The following is a 17641-nucleotide window of genomic DNA, read 5'->3' as shown; positions in this document are numbered from 1 at the left end:
ACAGGATGAAGACCCAATAGAGATTTCAACAAAATGGAAAGCTGTTGGAGGGGAGACAAGTTCAGACGTGTCAGAAATTTCCCTCTGGCAAACTATGTGGGACTAGAGGGCTAGAGGGTCTGGAACTGGAAGCAGATGCTTTTCAGTGTTAGACATGTCCTGAGGGCCTTTTTTTTTTTTTTTTTTGAGATGGAGTTTCGCTCTTGTTGCCAGGGCTGGAGTGCAATGGTGCAGTCTCGGCTCACTGCAACCTCTGCCTGCCAGATTCAAGGAATTCTCCTGCCTCAGCCTCCCAAGTAGCTGGGATTACAGGTGCCCGTCACCTTGCCCAGCTAATTTTTTGTATTTTTAGTAGAGACGGGGTTTCACTATGTTGGCCAGGCTGGTCTCAAACTCCTGACCTCAGGTGATCCACTCGCCTCGGCCTCCCAAAGTGTGGGATTACAGGCGTGAGCCACCGTGCCCAGCCAGCTTGTGAGGGCTTTTAAGACTGCGGCAGACGGTATGGATTAAACAGATTAGGAAGAAAAATCTACAGGAATTGTTTGTTGAAGTCTCGACTTAGGTGAGGGAGAGAGAGACTCTGGGATAACTGCACAGTGGAACTTCCTGTGGTAACCCAGATGTGATGACTGCTGTCCAGTATTCACTGGCTGCTTGTGGCTACCGACCACCGAAAATATGACTCGTGATGGAGCTGTTTTATTTAATTTTATTTAATTAGCTTTATTTAATTTTAATTAAATCTAGGCCTCATTCCCCGGCACACATCTAGGGTGCAGTAGGAAGTACACCGTTCCGGGCTTTGTTCTTTTATTCCATTTAAAGCTTCCAGCTTTATACCTTAGGAGGTATAAGATATTCTTTTCTTTGTAGAAAAGGTAAATAGTCTCAGGAATGAGTCCTTGCCCAGGTAGTAAGGATTTCAGCCAGTACTGATTTGTTGGCCAGGCTCTTGCTCCTATGTCCTGCCTCCTTCCCTCAAGGAGCCTGCAGCGTCTCCTTGTCAGGAAAATGCCCTTCTCTTGAGTGGTGGCATTGTTCCTCCACAGTGACCTTGTCTGACGTTCTTTGCAAATTCTAGGTTCATTGTGTTATCACTCTGAGGAACACCCTATGTTCCTCCGTCGGTGGCATTGGCCCTCCTTACCTGTTCCCACCCCGCCAAGCTGACAGGGACAGTTGGGTGATAAGCACACTGTCCAGGAGCTGGTCTTTTTCCTGAGGCTGCTCTGCCTGCTGCCTCTTCTGTCTGCCTAATGGCAACTCTTTCTTTCAGCATTTCCGGGGAACAAAAAACGATAGAAAACAAAGCTCTGTGCCTTATTTGTAACGATTTGGTGGTAAAGAGGTAGAAATGAGTGCCTTAAAGTGTTGGGGTCACAGTGGACCAGACAATGCCCAGGCCAGTGGGAAGAATATGGGACACGAGCCAGGAGTTACTCTATAGCTTGTTCCCAGTCCCGTGGGGGAAGTTGACGAAGTCACTGCCTCTCAGTCTCAATTTTCACTTCTGAAAAATTAGGGCATTTGGTTTCATGTAACCTTTAAGATCCTGCCCGCTCTGAAATTCTGTCATTTTAAATTTTGTTGAAGGTTTACCTTCTAGAACACGTCTTATGTATCCTCTCGAGGTGGGGTAAAGGCAGGTGGGTCCATAAGCCCCTGGCCTCTGTCTTGGCATGTTTTAACATTGGCTTGTTAAGTAACACGTTTATTTGAGTTAATGTGTCCTGTCTGGTGGGCAAACTGTATGTAAAACGTTGAATGTTTTAGTGGATGGCAGAGTTCCGTGTAAAATATCAGGTATATTTGTTTGCCATGTCAAGCTGCACTGATGTTAGGAGGGAAGGCGCAAGAAGATGTAGCACAAAACTTGAGGCTGGCCTGTTGGAAGGGTTCGGTGTCGGCCTTGGCCAGGTTGTGGGTCATAGTCACCACCTCATTGGGTTATTGAGAGGGTTAACTGAGATAGTGCGTTCAAACGCTTAGCATTTTCCCTTGAATCTCTATTAAGGGCTGAAAAAGTGGCAGTAATTAATGTTGCTCTTTGAATTAATTTGTGACCAAATTAAACTAAATTTGAATTAGATTGTTTTTCTAGTGGTGGGTTTTGCTGTTTTCCTGGTTTGGATGTGTATGTCCAAGCAGCTCTGTTTGGTGGGACTGGTTTCAGGAATCCAACTAACTTATTTCCATCGTTACAAAATAAGACATTTTTCCCGTTAAGTTCAACGGAATAAAAAGTGATTTGTTAAGTGGAGTGCGTTCAAATTAAGGGTTCGTATTTTCTGTAAATTGAAGACAATAACTCATCCTGAAGATCCCTTATTATTAGTAATGGCTGAAATTAAGGTTTACCAGAACCATGATTACATTGAAAGTAGTTGTGGTGACTGCCTTGGAAAAGTGGTGCTGGCGTGAGGCAGTTGAGTAACAGATTGTGCGCTTTACTGAGCACCTTTCAGGTATGTGTCTCCCTTGCAAGTCTGCAGCAGTCCAGTCGGTCCTGTGCATGTTGGAATCCCCATTTAGGAGACGGGGAAACAGGTTGAGAGGGGTCTACCTGGCTGGGGAAAGGGGGGCGTTTCCTTGTCTCCAGGTCCTGTGTTTTCTCCACCTGAGTCCTAATGCTGCTTCAGGTGGAGTTGTTGTGGTTTCAAGACTAAGCCTCTCCTTTGCAGTTCCAGAAGCTTAATTTTTTGCCCATTTGTGCCTTGTTTCCAGTGCAGGTGAACCTAATCATGCTAATCACACTCACCTGTCAGCTAGGTCGGAGATGATTCATTTGTGGTTGGAAATATGACTGCCACATGTGCTTGAAGACTGTTGCTCAGTTGCTCGGTGATTTTTTTTTTTTTGAGATGGAGTCTTGCTCTGTTGCCCAGTGTGGAGTGCAGTGGCACGATCGTGGCTCACTGCAACCTCTGCCTTCCGGGTTCAAGCGATTCTCCTGTGTTAGCCTCCAGAGTAGCTGGGATTACAGGTGTGCACCACCACACCTGGCTAAGTTTTGTATTTTTATTAGAGACACAGTTTCACCATGTTGACCAGGCTGGTCTGGAACTCCTGACTTCAGGTGATTCGGCCGCTTTGGCCTCCCAAAGTGCTGGGATTACAGGTGTGAGCCCCTACACCCAGCCTTGCTCAGTGATTGCTGCTGCCACACTCTTCTCCTCTCCCAAGCCTACATGGGAGACCTGATTGCTGTGAAAAAGGAAGTTTGTGGGAATCGTATCTAGAATGAAGGGAGAGGAGGATATTAATGAGCAGGGTCTGGCCATTGAGCTTCCATGGCATGCAGTCATCTCTCATGCTGAGGGTCATGCTGGGAAGGGCTTGCTTGAAGGCTCCCCATCTTCCAGACCTGTCTTGGTATAGTCAGAATACAGTGGATAGATTCTGGCCTCCTTTAAGGACAGTCCAGTCCTTAGAATCCACCCTGGCTACACAGATTAAATTTAGTATTTCCAAGCCTCTTGTCTCCTGTCAGTAGCACATTTATAAATGGTTTCTTAGTGTGAGGCACTTTTGTAACAGTGGCAGTAGTAATATTGGTACTAATAGCCTACTGTGTTGCTGGGCTTTGCTCTAAGGGCCCAACATAAATCAACTCATTTGTAGTCACAGTGACCTTGTCTGACTTTCTTTGCAAATTCTAGGTTCGTTTTATTATCACTCTGTGGGTTGACTACAGGTGAGTTAGAGGTCAGCATTCGCAAACTTTGCCGAATAAACGTGATACCACTTACTCCTGTGTGAGATGGATGTAGTTTGAGCATATGTTTACTCTGAGTCCCTCTTGCTTAATTGTAATCAGATGCTGCTTGAACACGCTTTATCTTCGTGCTTTTTGAAACTGCTCAAAGCCCATGTGATCATCTGTTTATAGAAAGAAATTAAGAGAGTCGGGCACAGTGGCTCACACCTGTAATCCTAGCACTTTGGGAGGCTGAGGTAGGTGGATCTCTTGAGGTCAGGAGTTCGAGACCAGCCTCTGACCAACATGGTGAAACCTGTCTCTACTAAAAAACCACAAACTTATCCAGGCATGGTGGCACATGCCTGTACTCCCAGCTACTTGGAAGGCTGAGGCTGGAGAATTGCTTGAACCTGGGAGGTGGAGGTTGCAGTGAGCTGAGATTGTGCCATTGCACTCTAGCCTGGACAACAAGAGCGAAACTCCGTCTCAAAAAAAAAAAAAAAAAAGAGTTTTCTTAAAGGATACTTTTGAGGATCCCACAGTCTTGACACTTCCAGTTGATGGTTGTACTTAAGTGAAAATATAGCTTATAATGGAAAGCGAGTAATTTAAGGTTTTTTTGTTAATGCCACTTTTAATCGTTATAGTTCTTGACACACATTCTCCTCTCCCCACAGACCCTCGTGATGTTGGTTCGTTCGTCTATCTGCTCTGTTTTCCTTGGCACTCTGGGCTTCTCCCTGTCCCACCAGGGTTTAGACAGCCACAGCCTATTTGCTAGCTCAGCGCCAGGCCCAGGCCCAGGTCCCGGCCCAGCAGGTTCTTCTGCCAGGCTCGCTGGGGTCACTCATGCAGTTGTGGTCCAAGGCAACCTTGCTTTTGTGTCGGTGGATGGTACCTCTCGGCTGCCCACCAAGTGGCAGGGCAGAGTTCCACTGGGACAGGCTCTGTGGTAAAGGGTGTGTCAGACTTGTACTTGCTTCCCATTATCCCATTTGCTGATATCTCAGTGGCCCAAAAGTCACGTGGCTAAGCCTGGAGTCTGTGAGGGGCTGTAGAAGGGTGTGGCTGCCAGCAGGCATGAGAGGGGCGGGGCCATTAACATCCTCCCACAGTAGGGTCGTGAGGTGCTTTGTTTTACTACCTGTAAATAACAAGTTCGATTTTGGTAGCTTATATTTTGCATTGAACTCGGTTTGATGAACATTTACGTAGTGCTGGATTACAGGGATTGCAGAATATGACTGTTTCTAGCTACTCTGTGCTAGTTTATAAAATGCTAGTGATCTCAAGTTCTAAGCAGACAGCATCCTGGTAAGACTTTGGCTTTGGATTAAAAAAGACAGGAACTGCTTATAAGAATCTCTGCTGGGGCCAGATTTTGCTTTCAGCAATGCTGATAGGCCCTTGAAAACAGAGAAGGGTTGCTATGATGACTTGGCTCTGGGCCTGCAAACCGTGCTGACGACATAGTCACCAAGGAAACCAAGAGATGCAGCGTCTGAAAGGCCTCCAAAGGGTTTTGTTACTGTTGTCTGGGATCTGATTGGCTTAGATAGTGTCTGGATGGGAGCAGAATGCTGGAGCTTGCTGTCCTGCTGAAACTTCGAGGACCTGGTGCTGATTGCTTTGGAGATCACCTTACTTGGATTTTGGTTTAAAAACAAGGGGGAGATTTAGGATTATTTCTAGGTTATTGTGAGATTTGACTCTGATGTTTATGCTGCTGTAAAACAGGAAATGAGGTAATGTCTTTAAACATGTAGTGTGATAATGAACTGTAAATGTCTAAATATGGGCAACTGTGCAGTTCAGGTTGCAGAGTTACTGTGTTGAGTTTTTATATAATTGGGTACTTCCCATCTGCCTATTGAGGTTGAACTCTGTGTGGTTCTGTTTGAAATACTGTCTGAGGAGCCAGTACCAGACTTGCAGTTCAGGCTGAGAAAGAGGTTTTGAGCACTTAAGCCAGCCACAAACCACCCAGGAGTGCAAGCTGTGGCCTGTTACGTAAGTGTTAGGAATAGTGATACCTTGTTCTTTTGGGAAACTTTGAAATCACTTAATTTCGGAGTTAAATATAGCCTGCAAAAGTTTAATTTGTTCATACTGTTTTTGAAGATGTGTAAATGCAATATTTAGGTTTTGAATTTGTAACCATAATCGCATATATATGGAGAATCAAAAGCAGTTGAACAGTAGTTGAAAGAACTAGAGGTAGATTTTGAAAGTTCTTTTTTTTTTTTTTTTTTTTTTTTTTTGAGACGGAGTCTCGCTGTGTTGCCTGGGCTGGAGTGTAGTGGCCAGATCTCAGCTCACTGCAAGCTCCGCTGCCTCCCGGGTTCACGCCATTCTGTCACCTCAGACTCCCAAGTAGCTGGGACTACAGGCACCCGCCACCTCGCCCGGCTAGTTTTTTGTATTTTTTAGTAGAGACGGAGTTTCACCATGTTAGCCAGGATGGTCTCGGTCTCCTGACCTTGTGATCCGCCCATCTCGGCCTCCCAAAGTGCTGGGATTACAGGCTTGAGCCACCGCGCCCGGCCAGAAAGTTCTTTACTGTGGTAACAGTTTTGGACATGTGGTTTTTTTAGGTCACTGGTTGACTAGTGTGTGTTTAAAAAATATTCTAAAATGTCATGTACAGAAGGCTGAGCTAAACAAGCCCTTCTCTTAGACAGGGAGGAGTAACTATTTGGAAGTGATGTGGATTATTTTGGGGGCCAGGAGTGGGAGCACTTGGATTAGTCAGCTGATGAGCCCTCTTATCGTCCCCTTCCAAATAGGATTGAACAGGAGTGGCTCCTGAGTCCTGCCCCGTAGCAGGAGGCCAGGAAGGGAAGTGCGGGGCAGCCTCATCCACAGGCCAGAGCCTGAGCTGTTGGACTCAGCAGTTCCAACTTTCAGAGCACTTTCATACAGAGGCCTGAGCTTCCCAAACTCAGCACATTAGCAAGAATCCATGTTTTATAGTTGGTAAAACTGAGGATTGGTGAACAGTTAAATCAGTCATTGAAATCTCAGGAATGGGGTCCAGAGTTGCTTATATTATTAACATGTGGTGGAGGGATTCTGTTATACAGTGGAGAAACTCAACAGTTGTTACTTTCCTTAGAAAGGATCTAGTAGATCAAAAAAACAAAAACGATGAGTTTGGTGATGGATATTAACTCCTCGGTGGGAAGAAGGACCAGTGTTCGGGCCTAGCCCGGGCCGACTGCCAGTCCTTCCCTGGGGCAGGTTACAGGCGTCTGTGAGCCTCGCTTTCTTGGCCTGTGGACTGTGGGTTCTTAGCATTTGGGGGAAGGTCGCAGACATGTTTGGGAGTTGATGGAAGCTGTGAACTCTCCCTGGGAAAATGTATGCATGGACTTAGGCAGTTGTATACATTTTCAGGGAATAACCGGGATCCCATTTAGCTCTGCCATCTCATGATGCTTATGGACTGGTTAAGCCTTGTTTCCTTACCCTGGAAAATTACTTTTGATGACATGATTCTAGTGGCGGGGTGTGTGTGTGTGAGTGAAGATTACACATGTGAAAAAGTGATTTTTCAGCCAGTCGCCGTGGATCATGCCTGTAATCCCAGCACTTTGGGAGGCCAGGGCAGGCGGATCATGAGGTCGAAGATCGAGACCATCCTGACTAACATGGTGAAATCCCATCTCTATTAAAAATACAAAAATTAGCCGGATGTGGTGGTGTGGACCTGTGCCACTGCACTCCATCCTGGTGACAGAGTGAGACTCCGTCTTTGAAAAAAAGGTAATTTTTCTTTTTCTTCCTTTCTTCTCTTCTTCTTCTTCTTCTTCTCCTCCTCCTCCTCCTCCTCCTCCTGCTTCTCCTTTTTTTTTTTTTTTTAAGACAGGGTCTCACTCTGTGGCCCAGGCTGGAGCGCAGTGGCACACTCGTGGTTCACTGCAGCCTCCACCTCCTGGGCCCAGGTGATTTTACCTTTCGGCCTTCCAAGTAGCTGGGGCTACAGATGAGCACCACCACGTTTGGCTAATTTTTGTATTTTTTGTAGAAATGGGGTTTCCCCATGATGTTGCCCAGGCTGGACGTGAACTTCTGGGCTCAAGGGATCCTCCCGCCGCAGCCTCCCAAAGTGCTGGGATTACAGATGTGAGCCACCGTACTCTGCTGAAGTCATGTTCAGTCAGTGCTGGTTCGGATGTGGCAAAGCAAGCCCCGACGCGTTCTGCTGACCACTTTTCTGGAAAGCGGTTTGGTAGTGTGTGCTAAGATACTTTACAGTGTTCATACTCTCTAACTCAGCAGTTCTTCTCCGAAATCTCTCCTAAATAAGTAATTTCACAATATATAGGCTTTGTGCACCAAGTTGGTCGTCAGAGTGTTATACTGACATTCTGCATCAGAGATGTGTCAGTAAGACACATATATGTACATTACACTTACATTTATGAATAGTTTTTAATAACATAAAGGAGATATATTTATTTTAATGCATGAAAAAGTAGGATATGCACTGTGTTCTCAAATGATGTCAACACTTTTGTTTGTTTATTTATTTTTGAGACGGAGTCTTGCTCTGTTGCCCAGGCTGGAGTGCAGTGGCGTGATCTTAGCTCACTGCAACCTCCACCTCCTGGGTTCAAGATACTCTCCTGCCTCAGCCTCCCTTGTAAACAATTTTAAAAGAGAGTAGAGAAAATATATAAATGTTAACAGTTAATGCTCAGAGGTCATAGGATTATAGGCAAAACCTTGTTTTTCTGTATTTTTCCTTGCTTATAGTAGATATTATTTCTAGAATTGGGGGAAAATGTGATCTTGGAAAATTTTTATTTTTTATTTTTGAAACGAGGTCTCACTCTTACTCAGGCTGGAGTGGAGTGGCGTGACATGGCCACAGCTCCTTGCAATCTCGACCTCCCAGGCTCAGGCAACTCACCCACCTCAGCCTTCCTAGTAGCTGGGACTACAGGCATGCACCACCATGCCTGGCAAATTTTAAAAATTTTTTATAGAGACAGGATCTTGCTGTATTGCCCAGGCCAATCTTGAACTCCTGAGCTCAAGCTGTCCGCCTTGGCCTCCCAAAATGCTGGGATTACAAGCTGGGATTACCACATCTGGTCTGATTTTGGAAAAACTAAGGAATATGGAGATAGCTTGGTGATAGAGACCCAGATGGTTTGGGATTTCTATTTTTATATAAGGTAAGAATTGGCTTTTTACTTGGATGACTTCTTTTGACTAGATTTCAGTAAGGCCAAGGGGAGATTTCAGTGGTGCCTTGGAGCGGGTGCTGATGCTGAGAAAGGGCCATGCTCCAGCCCAGCGCTGCGCACCTTAGAGCACTCGTTGGCTTCCTCCGCAAAACCACCTTTGGCTTCGCTTTGTTGTGCCGCTTACTGTTTTGCTTCTGTGATAAGTCATCTGTGTTCATGTGCACTGGAAATTCTTCTAGAGCAGTGTCCCAAGAGACAGCGAAACCCCCAGCCTGGAGCCCACGGAGCCCACCCCTCCATCTGGGCCTGTGTGTGTGTTTTCCTTCTGTGCTGTCGCGTGTAGAACTGCGAGAGTCCAACTAGCCCGATGAGTCACGTGAGACGAGGAATGGTGGCTTAGGAAACGTTTTGGGTGTGCGTCATTTGCATATGACATTCTTCAGATATTCTAATTTAAATAAAGGTCGAGGACCTTCCATTTTAATTCTAGCCTTCACTCTCTTCCAGGGTACAAATACAAACTTGGACCTGGGAAATAGAAGTCACTTCTGACTAATTTTTCCCTTCAGAATTCACAGATGGATTCAGTGGAGAAGACAACAAATAGAAGTGAACAAAAATCCAGGTAATTAAAGGCAGCTCTGCCTTCAAGCAGCTTCACTGACTTCATCTAGCATCTCTCGGGAGTCTGCGTGCCTGTTCTTTAGTACCTGCAAAGGCCAAGGTGAAGTGGAAACACTGGGGCATGAGGGAACCTCGAGGGCCATTTTCCACCCTTGACTTCAGTGTAAGGAACATTCCAGAAGGCAGTTTTCTGCCCAGCCTCCAAACCGAGCACCATGTCATTAGAGGGGTCAGGTCTAGAACTGGCAGTGTCGGGCTTCCTAAGAAGGAACTCTTTGACTACAGATGGACAGCAGGCTGCGTTTGCTGTAAAGTGAAGCGCAATCAAGAGGCACTTACTGTAGAATGGGTTGGGAATGGTGGGCGGCAGAAAACCAGCATTTGCCCGTAACTTTCTTATCCATCACTGCAAGGAGGGGTCCTTTTGTCATCATTTGTGTTCATAAGCTGTGTGCTGCTTCAAAGGAATGAAAATTGCTGAACTTCTGGTTCACAAATATGTATCACTTAAACATGAGCTTAACACTGAGCAACTTAAGACGCATGAGACACAGCCGTCCCACATCCTTTAAGGAATAAGGGTAGAACGTGAAATACATACACGGAGAAGGGTACACAGGCTGGCGTCCCGCGTGTGAGGGGACTGTGTGTGTGTGTGTGCAGCACAAGGCCTGAACCCGCAGAGAGTTCCAGACTTGGTGTTTGCAATGTCTCCGCTTTGACTTGCGTTCTCTCCCTTCCTTGTTTTCAAGTAGAAAGTTTTTAAAAAGCCTCATCCGGAAACAGCCCCAGGAGCTGCTCCTGGTTATCGGGACTGGTGTCAGCGCAGCCGTGGCCCCGGGAATCCCTGCCCTTTGCTCGTGGAGAAGCTGCATCGAGGCCGTCATTGAGGCCGCAGAGCAGCTGGAGGTGCTGCACCCCGGAGACATCGCCGACTTCCGGAGGAAAGTGACAAAGGACCGGGACCTGTTGGTTGTCGCCCATGATCTGATCCGGAAGATGTCACCTGTAAGTGTCAGACAAGTACCTCTGGTTTCTTGGGGACAGCTTGGTTCTGCACCAGGTTGGATGAGTCTGTGAACCTAATGTTAAACTCTGCAGGCCTAACTTATGTTCAGTGTTCAGCAGAGTTGGGCTGATGAGCCAGAAATCCTTGAGTCCATTGGAGAGTCGTCTTTTAAAATTGAGGGAATGCCAGGCACAGTGCAGCGCGGGGCTCCTAAAGTAACTCCTATTAAATAGAGCCTGACTGTGTGAGATGGTCTCAGGGAGATGGTCCAGCTGCACTCAGTATGAACTTTGGGATTGTATGTCCATTTCGTGAAGGGATATCCCTTAGGCATGTTTGGTGTAAGCAGGCCAGCCATATTTCTTCAGATGACAAGTGCTTCCTAGAAAACATTTGAAGATGGGAGAAGTTCCAGCTTCTTTGTCTGTGGTGGAGATGATCTAGTTGCGAGGAGAAGCACTGATGATGCAGGAGCTATTCCTGAGCGAGGCCCTGGGGCCGATGGGTCTGGTGCAGGGGGAGGTGCGGCAGGCCATTGTTGTCCCAGGTCAGCCCAGGTGTGGGCATAAAGGCTGGGAAGCTGGACCCTGTGGCTGGAGCTCTTGGCAGGCGCTGTCTTCTACTCTTGTATTTACTGAAGAGGCACAGCCACCATCTGAGAGGACGAGATGTTGGAGGTTTGAGCAGAGGAGAGAGCAGGGAAAAGAGCTCGTCAGCAAGGAGAGTGCAGAGTTGAGGTTAACTGTGAAAGGAGACCTTAAACCACATGGCTTCATGTGAGCACCTTTATACTTCCCACCTGGAGACCCGGGTGGGCAGCCCGAGGAGAAAACGGTGGCTGGGCAGGATTCCTCTTTGCTGGCTCTGCCACCCTCAGCAGTCTGGTGCTCTGTGAGCAGCTGTAGATGACATGTGTGCGCAGGGAGTGCGTGCAGGGGAGGAAGTGGGGGCTTCAAGGGCCACCACCGAAGTCACATACACCACTTCTTTTTCATCTCATTGGCCGGTTTTACCTAGGGCTGCACCTAGCTTTGCCAGAGCTTGAGGAGTGTTTTTAGTTAGGTGAGTCTGCCACACGTGGATGTTTTATTAATAAGGGACCACCCTCATCACAGGCCAGGAGGTGGACATTTATGGCCTTGTTTGGGCCTGTTTTTACAGGTGAGGTTCTGACAGGCAGCCACGCCCTTTCATTTACCTATAGTATGTGGCTGCTTTCATGCCTCCAGGCGGAGGTGCGTAGTTGCAACGGAGACTTTATGGCCCACAAGACCTAAAATATTTCCTCTTTTCTCACCCTTCCTAAGAAGAAGAAGGGAGGAGTTGAAGGGAGGGCAGGGAAGGGTAGTGGGGTCGCTGGGCAGCCCTGAGGGCCCTCATTGTCCTGCATGTGAAGAGAGGCCGTTTGTCTAGAATGAGAGTCCTTTGTCTTGAAAACATAGTTGAGCATCATTCAGCTCTTCTGCTCACGGCTGTGTGTTTTGAAAACCTCCCTCAGGGAGTGTTGAGGTGAGGTCCTGGCACAGCTGTGTTGAGAGCTGGGGAACAGGCACGGGGAAGCTGAGAGTTGGTTGCATCAGGAATTCCAGCAATGCCAGAGAAGGGCGAGGGGCTTGCAAGTGTATTTGGGGAAGTTGTAGTGATCCATTACAGACTCTAAGCTGCTCAATGGAAGAAGGCAGGACAGCAGGGCAGCGAGTGACTGGTCGGTGGTAGTGGGGTCAGTAGCTCACGGGCCTCAGTGGGCTTGAAGTTTCCCCGGGAGCCAAGTGCTAGAGAGGTGGGCAGATGGGAGTGGCTGGACAGGGGAAGCTGGCCCAGAGGTTCTGGAAAGGATCCGGGTCTTGGTAATGATGAGGCCTGGGGTGCTGTGGTGTGGACGGCTGAGATGGGCCAGTACCATGGGAGGAGAGTGATGGGTGGAATTTAGAGGCCATGATCCCAGGAAGAATCATCCAAGTGGACATGAGAATCACCCCACATTGCAACAGCACAGCTGGAGAGACTCCAGGGAGCCTGGAGCCAAGCCCTCACCGACAGGAGGCAGCTCCTGTCAAGGCCACCGGTGATCACTGAGGGCTGCCTCTGGAGGCCAGGCCTCAGTCCTGATCCTCTTGTGTCTCTCAGAGTATATGCAGCACTACGGGCCGGGTGTGCTGGCTCACACCTGTAATTCCAGCACTTTGGGAGGCCAAGGTGGGCGGATCACTTGAGGGCAGGAGTTCAAGATGAGCCTGGGCAACATGGCGAGACCTCGTCTCTACAACAAATAAAAAAAATTTTAGGCCGGGTACAGCGGCTCACGCCTGTAGTCCCACAACTTGGCGAGGCTGAGGCAGATGGATCACCTGAGGTCAGGAGTTTGAGACCAGCCTGGCCAACATGGTGAAACCCCGTCTCTACTAAAAATACAAAAATTAGCTGGGTGTGGTGGTGCACATCTGTAGTCCCAGCAACTTGGGAGGCTGAGGCAGGAGAATCGGGAGGGGAGGTTGCAGTGAGCCAAGATCACGCCACTGCACTCCTTCCTGGGTGACAGAGCAAGACTGCTTCAAAAAAAAAAAAAAAATTAAAAAATTAACTAGGTGTTACGGCTACTTGGGAGGCTGAGGTGGGAGGATCACTTGAGCCTGGGAGATCAAGGCTGCAGTGAGCCGTGATCGTGCCACTCACTGCACTCCAGCCTGGGTGTCAGAGTGAGACTCTGTCTCAAAACATAAAATGATAAAATGAAAAATGAAATAATATAAAATAAAAGATGAAATTATTATTATTATTTTTAAATACAGTGAGCTGGGTGTGGCAGTGGCACCTGTGGCCCTAGCTACTTGGGAGGCTGAGGTGGGAAGCTCGCTTGGGCCCAGGAGTCGGAGGCTGCAGCGAGCTATCCTGGCACCACTGTGCTCCAGCCTGGATGACAGAGCAAAGCCCTATCTCAAAAAAAAAAAAAAAAGAAAAGAAACACTGCCTCCCACCTCACTGAAGGTGCCATGAAGACACGCTGTTTCATATACCACTGAGAAAGAGAAAACTGGGACTCTGCAGCGCTCAGGGAAAGCCAGAGTCTTTACCGTGGTCTTAAAGACCCAGGTCATCTGCTTCTGCTGCCGACCCTTCCCCTCACTCCTCTCCTGCCTCAGTGGCCTTTTGCTGACCTGGGATGTACCTGAGCCATAACCTCAGTGCTGTGGCCTTGCTCTTCCCTCTGCTTAGAACATTTTCCATGAGTCCTCACCTCCTCAGGGCCCTGTTCAGATGCCCACTTCTCAGAGAGGCTTCCCTAGTGCCTTGGTCCTGGCCACCCTCCCCCGACAGCGCCTGCCCCGTCTCTGCCCTGCTTTCCCATGGCAGCGTCACCGGTGGCATGCTACACGTGTGCATTGCCTGCCCCCTGCTCTGGAGTTTCAGTGCACTCTGTGAAGCCAGCTTTTCTTTGTTTTCAGCTGCTGTATCTCTGGCACCCAGAACATGGCCTGTTTAGCTGCTCAGTAGTTAAGAGCTGATGTTTTTGTAACTGTCATTCCATCTTTTTGTAGCGCACAGGTGACACCAAGCCCAACTTCTTCCAGGACTGCCTGATGGAGGTGTTTGACAACCTGGAGCAGCACATCCAGAACCCTCTGGTGCTGCAGTCGATCCTCCGCCTGATGGACAGGGGCACCATGGTCCTGACCACCAACTACGACAACCTGCTGGAGATCTTTGGGCAGCAGCAGAGCAAGCCCATGGAGTCTCTGGACCTGAAGGACAAGACTAAGGTACGGGCTGTGGCTGTGCCAGGTGTGGGAGCTCTGTGGTTAGGAGCAGCTTTCACTCTAGAGCAGTGAATTAATAATGAAGTAGCCAGGCGTGGTGGTGCCTGCCCGCAGTCCCAGCTACTGGGGACGCCAAGGTGGGAGGATTGCTTAAGCCCAGGAGTTCCAGACTGAAAAGAGCTATGATCGTGCCACTTATTCCAGCCTGGGTGACAGAGTGAGCCCCTTTCTCTTAAAAGAGTAGGAATGGGAGGTGGCACACTGGCATCCTCTGGGTACTGTGCTCCACAGGAAGACAAGACACTAGGATGTAAAAGGCTGAGCCGGCCTCCGCAGGGCGGCTGGGAACTGATGGGGCAGCGCTGCGTGCATCTCAGGACTTCTCTTTCCTGCTCTTATTTTGTATTTTCAGAGACAGGGTCTTGCCCTGTCACTCAGGCTGGAGTGCGGTGGCACAATCATAACTCATACTGCACAGCAGCTTTGAACTTGCGGCTCAAGTAATCCTCCTGCCTCAGCCTCCCAGAGGACTGGGGTGACAGGTGTAAGCCACCAGCTCTGCGCAACTTGCTCTTATTTTCTTTATGTGTTCTGTCCTGTAGGTATGTAAGCATTTCTCATCTGCATTTATTCATTATGGTCATTTGAGGAAATGTGGACAGTAAAGAAAATAATAAAGAAAAGCAAAATCAGCCACAGTCCTATTACTGTGAATTTTTTTTTTTTTTTTTTTTTTGAGATGAAGTCTCGCTCTGTCGCCTGGGCTGGAGTGCAGTGGCGCGATCTCCACTCACTGCAAGCTCCGCCTCCCGGGCTCACGCCATTCTCCTGCCTCAGCCTCCCGAGTAGCCGGGACTACAGGCGCCCGCCGCCACACCCGGCTAATTTTTGTATTTTTAGTAGAGACGGGGTTTCACCGTGTTAGTCAGGATGGTCTCGATCTCCTGACCTTGTGATCCGCCCGTCTCGGCCTCCCAAAGTGCTGGGATTACAGGCGTGAGCCACCGCGCCCGGCCTACTGTGAATTTTTTAAAAACAAATTGCGATTGTAATATATGCAAAGATTTAATCCTGATTTTTTTTCTTTATATTATGGACTGTGATTATATTATAATTATATTAATATTATAAACTATATTACTATGTTCCTGTCATTAAGCATTTTTAAAAAGCATGATTTAAATGGCAATAAGATTATAATACTAAATTAAAATTGTTATCCTGCCTCTGTTGTTAGCGTATTAGGCCATTCTTACACTGCTATATAGGAAATACCCGAGGCTGGGTGTGGTGGCTCACGCCTGTAATCCCAGCACTTTGGGAGGCCAAGGCAGGTGGATCCCTTCAGTCCAAGAGGTCGAGACCAGCCTGGCCAACATGGCAAAACCCTATCTCTACTAAAAATACAAAAATTAGCCAGGCATGGTGGCGCGCACTTGCAATCCCAGCTACTCAGGAGGCTGAGGCAGGAGAATAGCTTGAACTGGGAGGCAGAGGTTGCAGTGAGCTGAGATCACTGCACTCCAGCCTGGGCAACAGAGTGAGACCCTGTCTCACAAAACAAAAGGAAAACAAAAAATTCCTGAGACTGGGTAATATGTAAAGAAAAGAGCTGTAATTGGCTCACGGTTCCACAGCTGTCTAGGAAGCATGGCAGCGTCTGCTTCCAGGGAGGCCTCAGGAAGTTTCCAGTAGTGGCGGAAGGCAAAGTGGGAGCAGGCATGTCACATGGCAACAGAGAGAGTGGCAGGGAGGAGGTGCCACATGCTTTTAAATGACCAGATTTCTCAAGAAGTCACTATCACGAAGATGGCAGCGAGCCGTGAGGGATGATCCTGCCTCACGATCCAAGCACCTCCCGCCAGGCCGCATCTCTGGCACAGGGGATCACAATTCAACATGAGACTTGGGTGGGGACAAAGGTCCAAACTGTATCAGTTAGCATGTATTTACAGTTACAAATAACACTACAGGGTCCTCATACTTTTATGTCCTGTTTTCAAGGTCAATTCCTATAAGAGTTTTATGGTCAAAAGGTATGAATATTTTAAAAGACTGATGATGTAAATTACCAAATTGTTTTCCAGAAAGAGCGCCAATTACACTCCTGGTAGTGGCTGTGTGTAGGAGTATCCATTTCCTGTATCTTGCCAACACATGGTGTTATTAAAAAACAAAATGAAATATGCTTTGTCCATTTGATAGCTGAAAATTTTCAACATTGATTTCTTCTATTACTAAAGGTTGAGCATAGTTTCACGTGACTATTGATACTTCTTTTGTGACACACTTGTGATTTTTGTGTGTCTGCTTATGTTATTCATAACTAACACTGCTGCCTGTGTTGTCTGGGCTGCCTTGTGAGGGAAGGCCCTGGCCCCGCTCTGTGTACAAAGAAACTGAATTACGCAGAGATGATGTCTCATCCAGACCCCAGTGTCCGTGTGAGGGCTGGGCTCGGCTGCAGCCCCTGCTCCCCTTCTGCACGGGGTGGTGTACACAGGGGCAGGGCCGCCTGAGGGGCATGGGCAGGGCCAAGGCACCCATTCCTGCCGGCAGTGCCGTGGGGTAGACACCTGCTCTCTGCGTCTCAGCCACACGGTCCCCACTGCTGAGGCTTGCTGTTGGAAACAGACAGTTGCATAAACAGAACTGCCAGCTGGCTCACTGCCCCGTGATGGCGGCAGGGCTGTGGGCGTTTGTGTCCGTTCCACCTGCTGCTGCACGGGCCCCGCGGTGCAGATGACTCGACGGTGACCTGATGGGCATCTTTATCAGGTCCTGTGTTCTGTATCTTGAACTGAAAGGAATGTACTTAGCTATCTGATAAACACTTTTCCCCATATATATATATATATATATATATATCTTTTTTTCTGGGTGTGTAGAAGTAATACAGAAATAGCAGTAATTAAAATATAACATATAACGTAGAAGTGAAAGTCCCCATAACCCACCTAAAGTAATCATTCTTAACAGTTTGCAGTAATCTCAAGTGTTAAAGACATTTTCTATGTAACTGTCTTTAAATAAGTTCCTTTTTTTTCCCCCCGAGATGGGGTCTGACTTTGTTGCCCAGGCTGGTCTCGAACTCCTGAGCTCAAGTCTTGGCCTTGGCCTTGGCCTGAGTAGCTGGGATGATAGGCATGAGCCATCACGCCCAGCTAAAGAAGCTCTTCTGCTATCACGGGACCCGCATGACTGGCGCTAACAGCCGATCTTCTCTCAGGTTTTACAGGCGTAATTGTACTGTCGTGGGACGGGAATAACTAGGGCTCACAGCCGAGTTTCTCTGAGGTTTTGAAGGTGTAATTGTAAAGTGAAGTGTCTCTCTGATTCTTTCCAAGATAAGTTG

General features: G+C 47.9%; 1 protein-coding gene across 16 annotated transcripts in view; it reads left to right on the top strand.

Moving 5' to 3' along the window:
* Nucleotides 1–17641, top strand: part of FAM118A (family with sequence similarity 118 member A) — a 32884-nt gene that overhangs the window by 3229 nt on the left and 12014 nt on the right. For 5 of the 16 annotated variants that reach the window (XM_033233616.1, XM_033233627.1, XM_033233625.1 and 2 more), the window contains 3 exons: nt 9468–9523; nt 10275–10530; nt 14068–14289. In XM_033233616.1, the coding sequence (XP_033089507.1) occupies nt 9477–9523; nt 10275–10530; nt 14068–14289 (525 nt within the window). In that variant the 5' untranslated portion in view covers nt 9468–9476. Of the gene's footprint in view, nt 1–4876; nt 5449–5513; nt 5714–9405; nt 9524–10274; nt 10531–14067; nt 14290–17641 lie in introns of those variants that run through there. The other 11 variants (XM_033233626.1, XM_033233621.1, XM_033233619.1 and 8 more) reach the window with 10 other exon arrangements.

Source organism: Trachypithecus francoisi, unplaced genomic scaffold, assembly GCF_009764315.1.
Source record: "Trachypithecus francoisi isolate TF-2019V2 unplaced genomic scaffold, Tfra_2.0 Lachesis_group14, whole genome shotgun sequence".
Classification (NCBI taxonomy): domain Eukaryota; kingdom Metazoa; phylum Chordata; class Mammalia; order Primates; family Cercopithecidae; genus Trachypithecus; species Trachypithecus francoisi.
The sequence above is the reverse complement of the archived record's forward strand: the minus strand, read 5'-3'. Positions and strand labels throughout refer to the sequence as shown.